At 44.7% G+C, this 15,267-nt stretch overlaps 1 protein-coding gene across 10 annotated transcripts in view; it reads left to right on the forward strand.

Moving 5' to 3' along the window:
• The window catches only part of BEND7 (BEN domain containing 7), a 78,248-nt gene that overhangs the window by 25,246 nt on the left and 37,735 nt on the right, over positions 1-15,267 (forward strand). For all 10 annotated transcript variants that reach the window (XM_029955133.1, XM_029955139.1, XM_029955136.1 and 7 more), the window contains exons 3-4: positions 2,279-2,401; positions 6,084-6,346. In XM_029955133.1, coding sequence (XP_029810993.1) covers positions 2,279-2,401; positions 6,084-6,346 — 386 coding nt within the window. The remainder of the gene's footprint in view (positions 1-2,278; positions 2,402-6,083; positions 6,347-15,267) is intronic.

Raw genomic sequence — 15,267 nt, forward strand, 5'->3', positions numbered from 1 at the left:
GGGGGGGGGGGGGGGGGTCGGGCACCTGTCCCAGCATCCTAGTGACAAGTGACACCTTTGCTTTAACCCCACATCCCAGTAACTGATCCAGAGGGTCCATGTCATAAGACTTGCTTCAATTAGGGCTGAAAACCACCCTTTTAGAGTCAAATTTCCTTAATTTACGTTCCTAATTGTTCAGGGAGAAGAAATGGCAATTTTTCCTTTAAGGAAAAAAATTGGGTGATATTTTTCTGGTCGTGTTAACTTTCCTTCCAGTGACCCTGGATGTTACTTGTTCCATTAATTACATATGGATGCGCAGATCTGTAGTTTCACAAAGAGAACAAGGAAAAAGTAAGAGTGCGTTTTCTGTTTCCTTGAAAAGTTAAGGATTCCCCCCCACATTCGTTATTCCTTCAAGAAGAGGAGAATTGTTTCGATGTTTTTACCACAATTTGCAGTAACCAGTTCAGAGGCGTAAAGAGCCATCCTGACATGCTGGTGACGAGGACCCCAAGAGATGGACGGAGTCTTCTCTTTCTCTCAATATTGCATAAGCCAGGATCAGATTCACGTGCTGGCACACCTCCAAGTTAGGGGACGTGGCTCTTAAAAGACTCCTCCATGAAAATGAAAAGTCAGTTCTCCTTAAAATTAGAAAATGATTTATAAGAACCTGAGAATGGTTGGTTTTGTCCTCTAAAAATGATAAAGACCGCACTGAGAATAGTGACTGGGAATATTCTAGAAGGCCCTCCTAATGTGACAGCCACAGCAGAAACAGTAAGAGAAACAGGACACCTCAGGTGGGAGGTGAGTAAAGCCCGCGCCAGTAAGTTTTGAGTGAATAGCGTTCTTCCCAGCACGCAGCAAGGATGGCGGATTCGGTCTGAAATGTTATTAACATTAAAAGTTACAAACGTAAGTTCCCCCAGATAGGTTTGAACATAGATTTTTGTGTTATGTCATTTGCATATTTTCAGTAGAAACTCATCATGTAGAATTGTGACTCCTTGGAATTTCATTGAAATTATTTGCAGTTTTAAAGCCGGAACATCTCAGTTTGCTACAACTTTGAACATAAATCATTGCGTTACTCCAGGCACTGAGTCAGCCGTATGTATTTCACGGTTTTGCCGCGGTGAATTCTTTTTTTACAGTGTCCACAAATAATGCATACGGTGGGATTAAAATTATATTTAGTGTATAATGAAAGATATAATTGGATCAGTGCCTCAGAACTTTCCCCTTACGCATCCGACTGCAGCGCCACGCACTTCACGGTAGTCGGACTGAACATAGATGCTGGGGGAAATGCTGCGGAAAGAGCGCCTTTCCAAATGTTCCATCCTGTTCCAAGGACAATGGGACAATCTGTGTTTACCTTAACAGGATGGTTTTATCAAGGAAAAGATCACTAAATTTAAACAGAGAGTAAAGGGAGGGAAAGGTAGGATAGGGGAATGGAGAAGAAGGTGCATGGAGATCTCCTTTACTGAGTTGGAGAACAGCCAGCAGCCCAGTATCCTGTAACGCACCAAGTTCAAATACATCCTCCCATAGACACCCTGTTCCCCCGGCATTTCCCTGCCCCCACGCATACCACCCCCCAAAGAGTGCTCTGAAAGTTTTAATGTGGTGACAGTTCTTACTTTGGGAAGACATGCTTCATACTATGAAACTATTTTTTAATTGTTAGATACATTTAATTTTTTTAATGTTTATTAATTTTTGAGAGAGAGAGACCGAGACACAGAGCATAAGCGGGGGAGGGGCAGACAGAGAGGGAGACACAGAATCTGAAGCAGGCTCCAGGCTCTGAGCTGTCAGCACAGAGCCCAACGTGGGGCTCGAATCCACAAACGGTGAGATCATGACTTAAGCTGACATCGGCCACTCAACCCCAGGCACCCCATGGACACATTTAATTTTTAATGTGAATGTATACAACATGCAGCAACCAGGTCTTTTGTAAGGCTGTTCTCAGAGCTTGCGTTTCTGAGCAACCTTGTGTTTCTAGTGAACTGTTCTGGGGGAGTGACCCGAGAGGCACTGGTCTGGCGGGAGGCCTGGCCCCAGGCCGCGGGCTGCCCGTGAGCCGGCAGGCGCCTGACCGTGCAGAAGCCTGGGTCGTTAGGCAAAGTGAGACCCCAGCAGTTAGGCGGTAACAGTTCTTGGGTATGTTTTCCTTACATGCTTCAAAATGCTGTCAAGATGCTTTCCTTTTTTTTTCCCCCCCTCTTTATAATTTCGTTGTTGACGTTCAGAGTATGCCATTCTCTTCTCTGACGCTCAGGAGAACTTCCGGCAGTGAATCCGTCAGGTGGAGCAAACTGCTGCACTTGTAACTGCCAGTCAACGTTGCAGGCCATCCTCCAGGAACTCAGGACCATGCGGAAATTAATGCAAATCCAAGCAGGTACGGAGACCGGGCCTGGGATGGGGTCCCCTGAGCGTCATGCGTGTCTGACATCTTTGTCGGGATGTTTGTTTGGCTTTCAGTGGTTAGCTCTTCCCACCTCGCTGTCCTGCCACGCTTTTCCAAGCGTCCGTTCTCTCAGCTTTTTCTACAACACATTGTTCCTTCAGCAAACCTGGCAGATTTGCTAGTGCTAATCCTGCTACTCCTGAGCCGATGTACGCGTGCTCCATGTCGGTCCCGCCCTCATCCCCTCCTACTTCACAGATGTCAGTTATTGAAATTTTGAAACAATCACACACTAAGGTGGGCATGGTTCTCCAGCTCTATTTCCTTTATTTTTTTAAATGTTTATTTTTGAGAGAGAGAGACAGAGAGACAGAGTGCAAACAAGGGAGGGCCAGAGAGACAGAGGGAGACACAGAATCCGAAGCAGGCTCCAGGCTCCGGGCTGTCAGCACCGAGCCTGATGCAAGCTCGAACCCACGACCCGTGAGATCATGACCTGAGCTGAAGATGGATCCAGCTCCCTTTCCTAATGTGAGTGGACAAGGAAGTTCACATCAGGAAAGAAATGAGGCTGACCCCTCCGGCCTCCTGAAGTGTGGGGGCCGCATGCGTGTCGGCAACCGCCACGCCCGTCCTGTCCCTTCTGGCGCTCGGCGTGAGAGCAGGGACGCCACGCACTGTTGTCTAGGCCGGGGGCCTCTCAGGAGCATGGGCTGTCCCGGCAGGGACATCCAGGAGCATAAGCACCCTCAGCTCCTGCCTCTGGCTCGTCTCCTGGATGAATATTCGGGATGTGGGAGACCCCTCATGTCTAGTCTTCTTGACTGACGCCATGCCTCTTGTTCTTGCTGGCGTCGCGGAGCTGTGGAACGGAGGGGCAGTGAGTCTGCAGGTCAGGGTCAGAGTCCCAGCCCTCCTGGCGAAGCTGTGTGACTTCTCTGCGCTCCGATTTCTCCTCTGGAGCCGGAGCGTTAATTTCTAACTCCCAGGACTGTTTCCCAGAGAGGCGGGGTTAGCAAACGAAGCGAACTCTGTGAAGCCCCACATGGCCCCGGTGTTGTTCCAGAGATCAGGGGCTGTCCGGCCATGTCTGGGGCACTGTGGCAGCAGGCTGCGGCTTCTAGTCGCAACAGGTGGCGGGGGGACACGGAACGTTTTTGTCACAGGCACAGAAAATAATAAATCATTTCATGAAGGCCTCCGCTGGGGAGAGAAAACCCCTTGAGCAGAAATAGCATAGTTGTAGGTGACCAGCATCACCACCCCCACCCCTGTAAACAGACTCAGGAAGGCCGTCACTCGCAAATGGTACCTGGTGGCACGTAGTGAATTCTAGTAAAATTTTAATATTCAGTGATGTGGTTTGGGTACGAAAAGCTTAATGTTTAGACACATCTGTCACCCGAAAACACATGAAAATAAGGTGAGCAAAAGGCCCTCTGAAAAGCACTGATTTCACGTGCTGAACTTGGTTTTAGCCCAAGGAAAGAGTGCTCCCAGCCAGTGAGCAGGCAACTCCCCGTGTCCCCTGCGGTGACCCGGCCAAAGGGAACATGTCCCCAGCAAGGAGCTCAGCAAGGAAGGCCCCTTCGTGATGCACAGATTCTTTCCCCAGAGGAAGAATTTGTTAGCAGTTAAGAAAATATGCATATGAAACTGTAATGATTTATTTTGTTACTTAAGCTCCTTACTACTGAAATGGCAAACTACAAATTGCAGCCATCTAAATCCTTGACTGAAGCCCTTTTGGAATCTATTAAGTAAATGCCACTTTGTCACTATGTTTCCCTTTCTGAACCTCTGGAGATTAGGGCGGTAAATGATGCCCGGGCTGGAGGCTAGCAGAAAGGATAAACTGAAAAAATTACCCTTTCATTTCCTTAAACTTAAGAATGTGTGTTGTGTGGGTAGATTTACTTAAGGTTTATCGCCTATAGAACTTAGACTTAAATTGTATTTAGAAAGTTTCGCCTTTACTTCAGGGAGAAAAGGCAAGGAGTGAGATGAAGCGATACGATCTGGGTACAAGAGACTATGGCTATGTCTAGACTTGCAAACAGAGGAGAAACACTCAGAGAGTGACTGTGTTATTTAAACCAAAAGCATTTTCACTTTTAATTTAGAATAGTGAAGCTTTTTTTTTTTTTTGCTTCTGCTGTCCATTTATTTAACTTTGGGCATGGACACCTAGCCTTGGGTGAAAATCTGGAGAACAGAGAAAAGTTCTCTCCGTAGGCTTGCACAGTGGATCACTCAAGAAGCTTTAAAAAAAAAAAAATCCTCTGTGCTGGGGAACCACCCCTGCAAATTCCAACTCCCTTAGTCTGGGGTGAGGCTGGGAGGCACTAGCTTTTTTTTTAAAAAGCTCCCGGGTGACTCTAACATGCAGTTGAGGTCAAGCACCAGCGAATTAGACTCATTACTGCACAGGTGGTTAAAAACCTTCTCAGTGCCCTGATGCAGTGCAAGTATCTCGTTTCTTGTTATTTTATTTTATTTTTTAAGTAATCTCTACACCCAACGGAGGGCTCGAATTTATAACCCCAGGTTCAGAAGTCACACAGCCCACCAACGGAGCCAGCCAGGCACCCCAAGTAGTTAGTTTTTGATACTTATAAATTTCTTGCCAGTCTGGGAAATGCAAAGACCAAGTTCAAAGTATAAATATCCTTTATTTGCAAACTGATAGAGATGATCCATATTTATGTGCATGTAAAGTTTTAGTTTTCATTCAGCTTTTTTCTCTGAAAAGGCAGGCATATCCTGTGATCATATTTAGTAAGCCATACTGATCCATGAAGATTTAAATAATGATGCCATACTTTTCTATTATACTTTCCATCAGAATATTTTTAAATGGTTAACAAACATTACTTGCCAACGTACATCCGTGAAAACTATAATTACCATCCTTGGTTTCCTTACATGTATAGTCAGTGCGAGTACTTGGTCCTTGCTCAGTGCTTTTCATCTCCGGAACTGCACCCGTTTCTGGATTTTACTAGTCTTCTTGACGTGTGCAGAACTGTATCATTCCTATTTTTTCAGCCGCCCAAAACCCAGGCGTGGTGAGGAATCTGGTCAGAATCCAACAGAGCGGTCCCGTGGCGGTAACCGTGTGCGGACAGCATTGGTTTGTGAGGACGGGTGTCTGGCCCTCCTGAGTGACTAGCGGGCCTCCTAATCATCCCACCCTGATTCTGTAATAAACGCTCATCATCGTTCCGTCTTGGTCAGTGTCGGTGCCTGTGGATTGCTCGCAGCTGATGGTCAGTTTGTCCTTACGGGCCGATCAGAACATTCCCGAGTGTGGCTCACCTTAAGTCCTGAGTTCCCCTTCATGTAAAAACATCCTGCGTCTTGGCATATCATGCTCAGAGGTTTTCCTACAGCTCAGAAGCCCTTTTCATCCCTGGAGCACAGCAGCAGCGGTAACCGTGATTTACCAGCAGCAGGGACACGGTTTCTGCGCTGCTTCTCCGCGTGCCACCCTTTAAAGTGCCCCAGAGACGGCATTCGGTGCCCCGCAGGCCCCGCAGGGGAACCACTTCGGTCTGCCTCCTTGACTGAACTCCATTTCGGTCTCCATTTTCTGGACCATGTAGACAGAGGGGTGATAACTTCCTCAGCGAGACTCAGGTGTCTGCACCCCATTTTTGTTTGTTCTTCACAGCTGGAGCCCAAAACAGACAACAACCCCCGATTTCCCTTATATGCGCCCAGCGAACCGCTGTCTCACGCAAGAGAAATAAAAAGAAAAAAGTGCCCTCAAAGACTGTTGAGCCTCTGCCCGTGAAACAGAAGGCCGGCGCGTTAGGACCCGAGAAGACAGCAGTGGCCTCTGAGCAGTCCGGTCCCCCGGCGGCCGAGCACCCGTGCCCTGGGGACAGCCGCGTCCTGGGATTCGGCATTGTCCTGGAATCGCCCGCCTCAGATGTAAGTCAATGTTTCCTGGCTGCCGACACGAATGTGACATGACTTGCAGGATTTTACCATATTAACACACTTTCCCCTGAACTGGTCCTGCCCCAGAAAACTGAGAAACTTGCAAAAGATGCTTGGGAAGGAGGAAAGGAGGACTGTTAATCATTTCCTCGCCTAGAATTTCCTCTCCCAAAAACCTTCTACCTTATTTATTTGAACGGGTTTCCATTCTTTATCGCTGAGAGAAGGAGGGTGATGGAGTAAATAATCTGCTCACTAATTTCTTTACCAGTTTCAATTGTGAAGTGGCCGTTTTCAATTTCCTCAGTGCAGAGAGCTAAAAGAACGTAATTAAATCCTTTGTAAATAGGCATAGATGAGCAGAACCTTATAGATAAGGTCACACCTTTCTAGAAACACAAACTAATAATAATAAAAAAAAGAGCAGTAGTGCTAATTCTGTTTTATAGATGCCAGCTACACTGCCAATTAGGTTGTACCGCCGTGCCGTCTACTCTGCGTAATGATAGGTTAACGCTCTGCAAAGGGTTTTCTATTTTAATATCATAGCCAGAAAGTTGTTGAGGTCCCAGATGTTGGGCGACATTGAAGATACGCATCTGACTTGCCATCTCATACCCACACGACCACGAACGAATTTAAGAATGCACCAGCTTTGCGACCGCGGACTCTGCTCACAGTCTCGTTAAGTACGGCGAACCCCATCTTGTTGGGGGCGTTCTTAAAATAAACAAGAGGGAGTGATCTGTTATTATCCGGTGGCATAGGACGAGAATCCTGCCGAGAACACCCACGGGCCTATATGGGATTGGAGTTCGGCCCTACCTTTTAAACTTTAAATAAAAAATAATTGCTATTTAAAAAAAAAAAAGTGTTCCCTTTCAAATTGCAGAAAGACAGGTTGCTAGCATATATCCACACTGAGTCTTTAATAAACGGAAGAGACTTTTTTTAGACTAGAAAGCCTTTTGAACTTTTATCCAATCCGTCTTAAAGGGGTTTTAGCTTTTTATCTTTGAACACATGTGAAAACTGTTAAGATGTTCTTGTAGACTCGAAACTTAGCTTTTAAAAGAGTCATTAATGATGATAACGTCCTACCCCAGGCCAGTCAGGTGATTTGTTTATCTTGTATGATTATTAGAACTAAGGCCCTGGATTCAACACACAGGCGGATCACATATTTGGAAACAGGTAAATTATTCCAAACATCAAGTACATTGAACCTTAAGCAGTTTTCCTAATGCATATATATTTTTTCGTATTTTCTAAGCATTCTGTTCCAATAGACACTAATATATCAGGGGTAGTCATTTGAGTTGTATAAATCATCTCCTAAATGGGTCAATCTAATACTAATAACTAAATTTTCTCTTTTCTTTATTTTTAAGCTCCAAATATACTTCAGAGATAAATTGAAAAAGGTCTGATGAAGGCCTTATGTACATTAATGAAGTAGAATAGAATTGTTCTTATCTTTACCAATATCGGCATTATAATTTTGTTCACATGCCAAATAAAAATAATTTGCTTTTCATTCATGATTATTTTTGCTAACAAGAGCTATTCAGTTTAACAAAGCACATTTGGAATTCTCCCTGAAAACTCAGTTAGGTGCTGATTATCTTTGAAGAATAACGTGCTTCTAAAAGCAAAAAATGCAGAGAGATGATTATCTTTACGTTATCCAGCGGACAGGCCGTTGGATTCATCTGTTCAACAGAAAGTGTAAGCACACCTTGAGGACCGTGCAGTGAGTCCCATCGGTGGATAAGATTTTTCCCACAGACCGCGTTCACCAGCATTAGTGAGGCTAGCTTGTGAAGTCCCTGGGCAGGGAGGCGCAGGGGAGGGGCGTGGAGGGGGAAAGGATGTGTGGATCAACCCCCTCAGTTGATGGAACCATCGATCTAAAGGCGCCCTTCTAGTCTTTTCTTATTTCTTAGCCAAGGTCCTTGTTAAATTTTGGCAGAAGTCCAGAGGAGAAAACAGCAAACATATAATCATATGGTTAGGAATGACTCTCTCAAATGGATTTGAGAAGGTGTGATACCATTGGATATATACGCATAAGCAGATGGGAATCCATATTCTGTGTTTGCAGGCGGGCCCTGGGACGCACCCGGCATTGGGAGGATCGGGTCCGGAGTTGTAGGGCTGGGCGGGTGGCCCGGCGCTGTGAGAATAGCTGACTGGCCAGCGTCAGGCAGCTGCTGCTGCTAGAAAGGTCAGATGGGACCAGGCAGTGACAGCCCTAAATATGCCACGCCAGTGCCCTTGACCTTCGTCTTGTGGGCACTAGGGAGCCACTGCAAGTTTCCAGTAGAGGAATAATCATACTTGAGCCTTCAAAGAGTGGGAAGTGGAGCTGCCTTGTGGGTGATCGGTAGAGAGAAGATAGGAGAGACAAAGAGGCCAGACGGAATTCGATCACCATCGGGCATGGGAGGGTCTACGTGAACAGGGAGCCTGAAGAGAGGGGAGCGTTCAGGACGTACCCACACAGAGGACATGGTGGCTCAGAAGACAGCCCCCACGTTTCCCTCTCGAGAAACCCACTGAGTTGCTGGGCAGCGCCGGCTTCCTTAGCTGAGGCGAGAGCGAGGGCAGCCATCAGCTCCGGATGGGACGTACACGTTTCCTGTTGCAAAATGGAGCACAGGAGAAAGACTAGAGCCAGGAGCAACGAGAAGAGGACACGTCACACCTAGGCTCTCGTTGCTCCGTAATCTGTAGACATGCGCGTTAATTCTTTCTGGTTCACAGGGTGTTATCTGTCTTGCACTGTGACTTTCAGCATCACCACCACACACACTCGGGCAGGGCCCACGCCAGGCCGTCACCTGGGCGACAATGGTCACCTCTACTCGGATGCGGAGAAACACTGAGCTCTCCTCACAGCCACCTGCCCCGTGGCCTCCGCGTGTTCACACCAGGCGACAGAGAGCCCATGAGAAAACCCTCCTGCACAGCCCGGCACCCAGCGGGTGCTCAGTGCACGTGAGCTAGTCCGCCTCGGACAAAGCGTCTTCATTTGCACCGAGCACAATATTCAAACTAAACTTTCAGAACTTTAGGCCTGGGACTCAGCTTTCACTAGAAGCCTCCCTGCAGTGTAACTCCTGTTTCCTCTCCCACAGCCCCCAGGCCCCAACATAATTTGAGCACTTCTCTTTTCTGGAACCTTCTGTACTAGTCTGTAATTATTCACACGATTCCCGGTCTTGCCAGGGCAGGGACTATACAATCAGAGTATTTCTGTGCCACCCTGTGCTAAATAATGTGCTGCTGTCACCCTTACTCTCTGAGGCCGCATTACTGTCCTCGTGATGTCCGTGAGGACCCTGCTCAGGGTCGCAGCCAGAAAGGCGGAGCTGGCCCTCACACCTGGGTGTGTAGTCACCCTTATCACCGAGTGACAGACTCGGGCGCCCGTTCCAGCTCAGTCCCTGCACGTGACCAACGTTCAGGAACCAGCCAGGGGATGATCACTGTAGGAAGAGAATTGAAAGGTTGGACCACGGCAGTTTACCCTGGTTACTTGGAAGGTTCTAGAGGAGAAGTTAAGGGTGAAGAATGCAAACTCTGAGGTCAGGCTGCCTGAGCCAAAAGCTTAGCTGTGTAACCCTTTGCCTCAGTTTTCTCTCTATAAAATGGGAATCCTAGTAATGCTGACCTCCTAGAACTGGCCTGCTGGAAGAGTTAACTGAAGAAATCTATATGAAGCACTTAGAATAGATCGTAGTACGTTTTAAACCCTCAATAAATATTGGTTCTTTTTTTTAAACTTCAGCAGACCTCGCTAAGAACCTTATAGGGACAAATATAAATGTTAAATAAAACTTAAGTGTACATATGAATAAACAAATACTTATGAGTAAATAGTGTGTATAAAACAGAGAGTGGCCAGAAAAGTTTCTATTTTGTTTGACTCACTTAAAATGAGCACATTAATAAATAAAGCCCTGGCCTCAGTTACACGGAAGCAAAAGCAGGAACCCCAAACCCCAAACCAAATTTCACATTTAAATCCAGTATTCCTTTCTTTCTCCATGTGCTCACAACCCGAGTAGTCCACGGCACTCAGACGAGGCGGCCGGCGTGTTTGGCCATCAGTGTTCTTTCCGACTCGGATGGAAATAGTGACTTGGGTTTTTCCCAGTAGATACCCCTGGCCCACGCTTGTTTCATTGTTGATAGTTTTTGTTTGGCTCGTTTCTTGGCTTTAGTGAAACACTCAGATCAGTTTTTAAAAACAGATTTATGATAGTTTTTAAGAGTAGAAAACCGTTTTCTCTTTGTTGGAATTACTATGAGTATTTCCCACTAATCCTAGATGACACAAATTTAAAAGTTATCAGAAGATAAATCTATGGTGACCCATCAACTGAAGATTAGTTCACTGATGTTTGTAGTATGTCATTCTTCTTCTTTTTTTTTTTATGTTTATTTATTTTTGAGAGGGGGTGAGCACAGGGTGGGGGGCAGGGGAAGGGGAGAGGGGCAGAGAGAGAATGCACAGAGGATCAGAAGCAGGCTCTGACCTCACAGCACGTACTGTGAGATCATGACCTGAGCCAAAGCAGGACGCTTAATCAACTGAGCCACCCAGGTGCCCAGTATGTCCTTCTTCTTAAAATAAATAATTTTTAAATGTATCTCTGCTTTCAACAGAAGCAGCTTCTGAAACCAAAACCTGTTCTCATAACGCCTTCTTAGCCCAATAAATACATAATCCACTGGGAACTAGTAAAGCGAATCAGTCAAGCAAGCACCTGTTTATTTACTCACTGAACCTCAGGCAGCATATACGCTTCAGAGAGTAGGTTTCTGTGTGGACGGCCTGGGGTTGGACCCTTCCTTCATCACTAGTTGGCTGGATAACCTTAAACCAGATATGTAACCTCTCTAAGCCTTGGTTTCTCCATGTGCAAATTGGGGATAATAGAAGAGTCCCTCCATAGGGTGAGGATGAAATGGGAAAGTCCACTTCATGCATGTTAGCCCAGGGCCTGGAACATGGTATCACCCTTTTCCGGGGCGCACCAAAGTGAATGAGATAGTTGTCGCCCTGCAACGGGCACGGTGGCGGGGGGGGGGGGTGCTGAAACACGTACACAGTGACGACACGGTCCTGGGAGGTCAGCTCTAATAGCGGCTGTCAGAAGACCGCAAGGGAGCCAGGAAAGCAGGAGTTGCCCACTGCCTGGAGGGTCAAGGGCAGGCTCTCAAAGGCAGATGTCTCGGAGCAGCAGTTTCAGTGGACTTACGATGGAAGAATCTAGATGGCAGTGGGTGAAATCTTCCATCTTAAGCATTTTGGCTCAAATATCTTTAGCATAAATCAAGCCATATTGCTCAGAGTCGTTAATTTACCACCTGAGGGAGGAAAAGGCTGGAAACCTCTCCAAAAGACTTCGCAATATCTTATTAGGCAAGTGCATGGAGAAATGTCAAGGGGCCAAATTGTGTTGTGTTTTCTAAAATTAAACACTTAGGTCTACCAAAATTTTATCGATTAAAAAATCGACAAAGGATCAGCCCTTTGATGACTTCTTGTAATTTTCATCCGATTCACCCTTAAATATGTGCAAGTGTGTAGCTTACACATACTTTGTCATAGAATGTTTGTCCTAGAACGTTGGGCCAAACATTTTTTACTTAACTACCGAGTATCCACCTAAAGTACCTCCAATGTAGAGTGTCCTTGACACAGATTCTCAGCTCCAGCTAGACCAGCTAGACCAAGCCTGCCCCCCAATCCAGTGTATTCCCTGGGCTCCCAGCTCACTGGCCGTGCTCTGGGCATTGCATTTAATAAACAGCACCAGCACTTCCTGCCAGATCTACCTGAGGCAGACCTGTGTCACAGGAAATGATTTCAGTTTTTCTCAAATGGAAGCAGATGTCGTTTGTGAGCAAAACAACATCAGGAGGGGTTTTTTGTGTTTCCTGAAATTTCTTCCCATAAAGTAAAGCTCATTTTCCTAGAAATACATCTGACATGCTGCAAAATGGTCAATGAGAGTAGACGATCATTGTGCATGCAAGTACTGTGGCCAGAAAGACTTAAGTTCACAGTCATTCAACCATCTTATAAATTCTGAGATGTGTCTTCAGCCCCAAATCTGTTAGTTTTATTCTACAGAATCTTGACTCTTCATCCAGGTTTTTTTTCCCCATGAGCCAGTCTGAAACTTAACTAGTTAGCCAGTTGAGTATACAAACTATCATATGTAATTTATTAATTTGCAGTTGAAAACCTGAGGCTAGTGTTGAATATGAATATTCATGCAGTTCCTGTTACTTCTTTAACCAATGACATGTGGCTATATACACGTTTTACTGCAATTCAACATTGATAATACCTGATGTAAAATAGCCTGTATCAGAAATGTTTCCTCTATGATTAATTTTTATGATCTCTTTAAAATTGTTTTACATTTTTTCTTTTTATCTTTAATAGTTTATTTATTTTTGATAGAGAGAAAAAGCATGAGTGGGGTAGAGTCAGAGAGAGGGGGATACAGAATATGAAATAGGTTCCAGGCTCTGAGCTCCCAGCACAGAGTCTGACATGGGGCTTGAGCTCACGAACTGTGAGATCATGACCTGAGCTGAAGTCGGACGCTTAACCGACTGAGCCCCCCAGGCGCCCGTATTTTCCTTTCAATTCTACAGGGGAATCACATGATATGCCCACAGAGACTAAGAGAGAAATCTTTTAATTTACCTGGTTAGGGGATTCCCCCACTCAAACTAGATCTTGACCCCAACTTCTACTAAGCAAAGAAAGGGAGGCCACAAATGAAATGCACAGAGAAACCAGAGAGTCCAAAGGCCTAGGTCTACGAACATTTTCAAGAGTCATTATGACTAGTCGTTGTTTTTGCCTCCAGAGTTCACCCAGTGCAAGATGCGGTGCCGCTGGATAAGGAAAAGTCAACATTTTCTATGCTATTGTGCTAAGTAGCTGCAGTACTGAAAATAGGCAAGACGTCCATGAACATCCAAATTGATAGTGCCAATTCAGACCCTCAACCCTTAAAATGATGACTCCAAGTGTCATAAATTCTGCCCCGTCCTGTGGATGTCATCATTGAAAAAGATCATACAACTTCAGGAATCAACGGAATCTGTAAATTAGTGTCCTGGCGATCTGTCTTCGCTCGAGCCAAATAGTGGTTCTGTCAGAGGAAGTCTAGCTTATAAAATGAGAATTAATTTGGAAAGCTGTGGTTCCTAGCATGGCCGTCACTAGTAAGCAGAGACGTCTCGTTTGAATGAGCGCTGGTACGCAAAAAGAAGGGGTTCAGTGACGCAACTGGAGTTTTAACCTGTTATTTTTTTTTTGAGAAACATTTAAGATTTATTTAAGTGCTTCAGAAAGGAAAATAAAGTTACAGATGTAGTACTTTTGCTAAAGAGAAACAGGCTCTCTCTTTTCTTTTTGAGAAGCCTGGGTAGAGGTTTATCAGTTTTGTTTATTTTTTCAAAAAGCCAACTCTTGGTTTCACTGATCTGTTCAACTATGTTTTTGGATTCTATATTGTTTTTTTCTGCCCTGATCTTTATTATTTCTCTTCTTCTGCTGGGTTTGGGGTGCGCTATTAGATTTTGTATGTGTGCCTTTTCTAGTTTCTTGAAATAGACCTGCATTGTAATGTACTTTCCTCTTAGGACTGCCTTTGCTGCATCCCAAAGAGTTTGGATTGCTGTATTTTCATTTTCATTTGTTTTCATATATTTTTAATTTCTTCTCTAATTGGTTGGCCCATTTATTCTTTAGTAGGGTGTTCTTTAACCTCCATGTTTTTGGAGATTTTCCAGACTTTTTCCTGTGGCTGACTTCAAGTTTCATAGCATTGTGATCTGAAACTGTGCATCATAAGATCTCAATTCTTTTATATTTATGCTTTATGGCCCAGTATGTGATCTATCTTGGAGAATGTACTATGTGCACTAAAGAAGAAGGTGAATTTCATAGCCTCAGGATGTAGAGTTCTAAATATATCTGTCAAATCCATATGGTCCAATGTGTCATTCAGGTCCATTGTTTCTTTAATGATTTTCTGTCTGGTTGACCTATTCATTGCGGTAAGTGGAGTATTAAGGTCCCCTGCAATTAGCACATTCTTATCAATAAGATGGTTTCTGTTTGTGATTAATTTTTTTATGTATTTGGGTGCTTCAGAATTCAGTGCATAGACATTTATAGTTGTTAACTCTTCCTGATGGAGAGACCCTGTAACTACTATGTGATGCCCTTCTTCATCTCTTGTTACAGCCTTTACTTTAAAGTCCAGTTTGTCCGATATAAGTATGTCTACTCCAGCTTTTTTTGACTTCCAGTAGTATGATAGATATTTCTCCACCTCCTTACTTTCAATATGAAGGTATCCTCAGGTCTAAAATGAGTCTCTTGTAGACAACAAATAGATGGATCTTGTTTTTCTATCCATTTTGATACCCTTTATCTTTTGATTCGAGGATTTTAGTCCATTTACATTCAGTGTTATTACTAAAAAATATGGGTTTAGAGTCATTGTGTTCTCTGTAGGATTGATGCTTGTAGCAGTGTCTCTGGTACTTTGTGTTCCTTGCAACATTTCCTTCATAGAGTCCCCCTTAGGATTTCTTGTAGGGCTGGTGTTGTGGTGATGAATTCCTTCAATATTTAGAAAACCTTTATCTATCCTGCTATTCTGAATGACAGGCTTGCTGAATAAAGGATTCTTGCCTGCATATTTTTTCTGTTCATCACATTGACAATTTCCTGCCATTTCTTTCTGACCTGCCACGTTTCAGTAGATAGGTCTGCAACCACCATGATATGTCTCCCTTTGTATGTTAGGGCCCTTTCATCCCTAGCTGCTTTTAGAATTCTCTCTTTATCCTTATATTTTGCCAGT

Source organism: Suricata suricatta, chromosome 10, assembly GCF_006229205.1.
Source record: "Suricata suricatta isolate VVHF042 chromosome 10, meerkat_22Aug2017_6uvM2_HiC, whole genome shotgun sequence".
NCBI lineage: Eukaryota > Metazoa > Chordata > Mammalia > Carnivora > Herpestidae > Suricata > Suricata suricatta.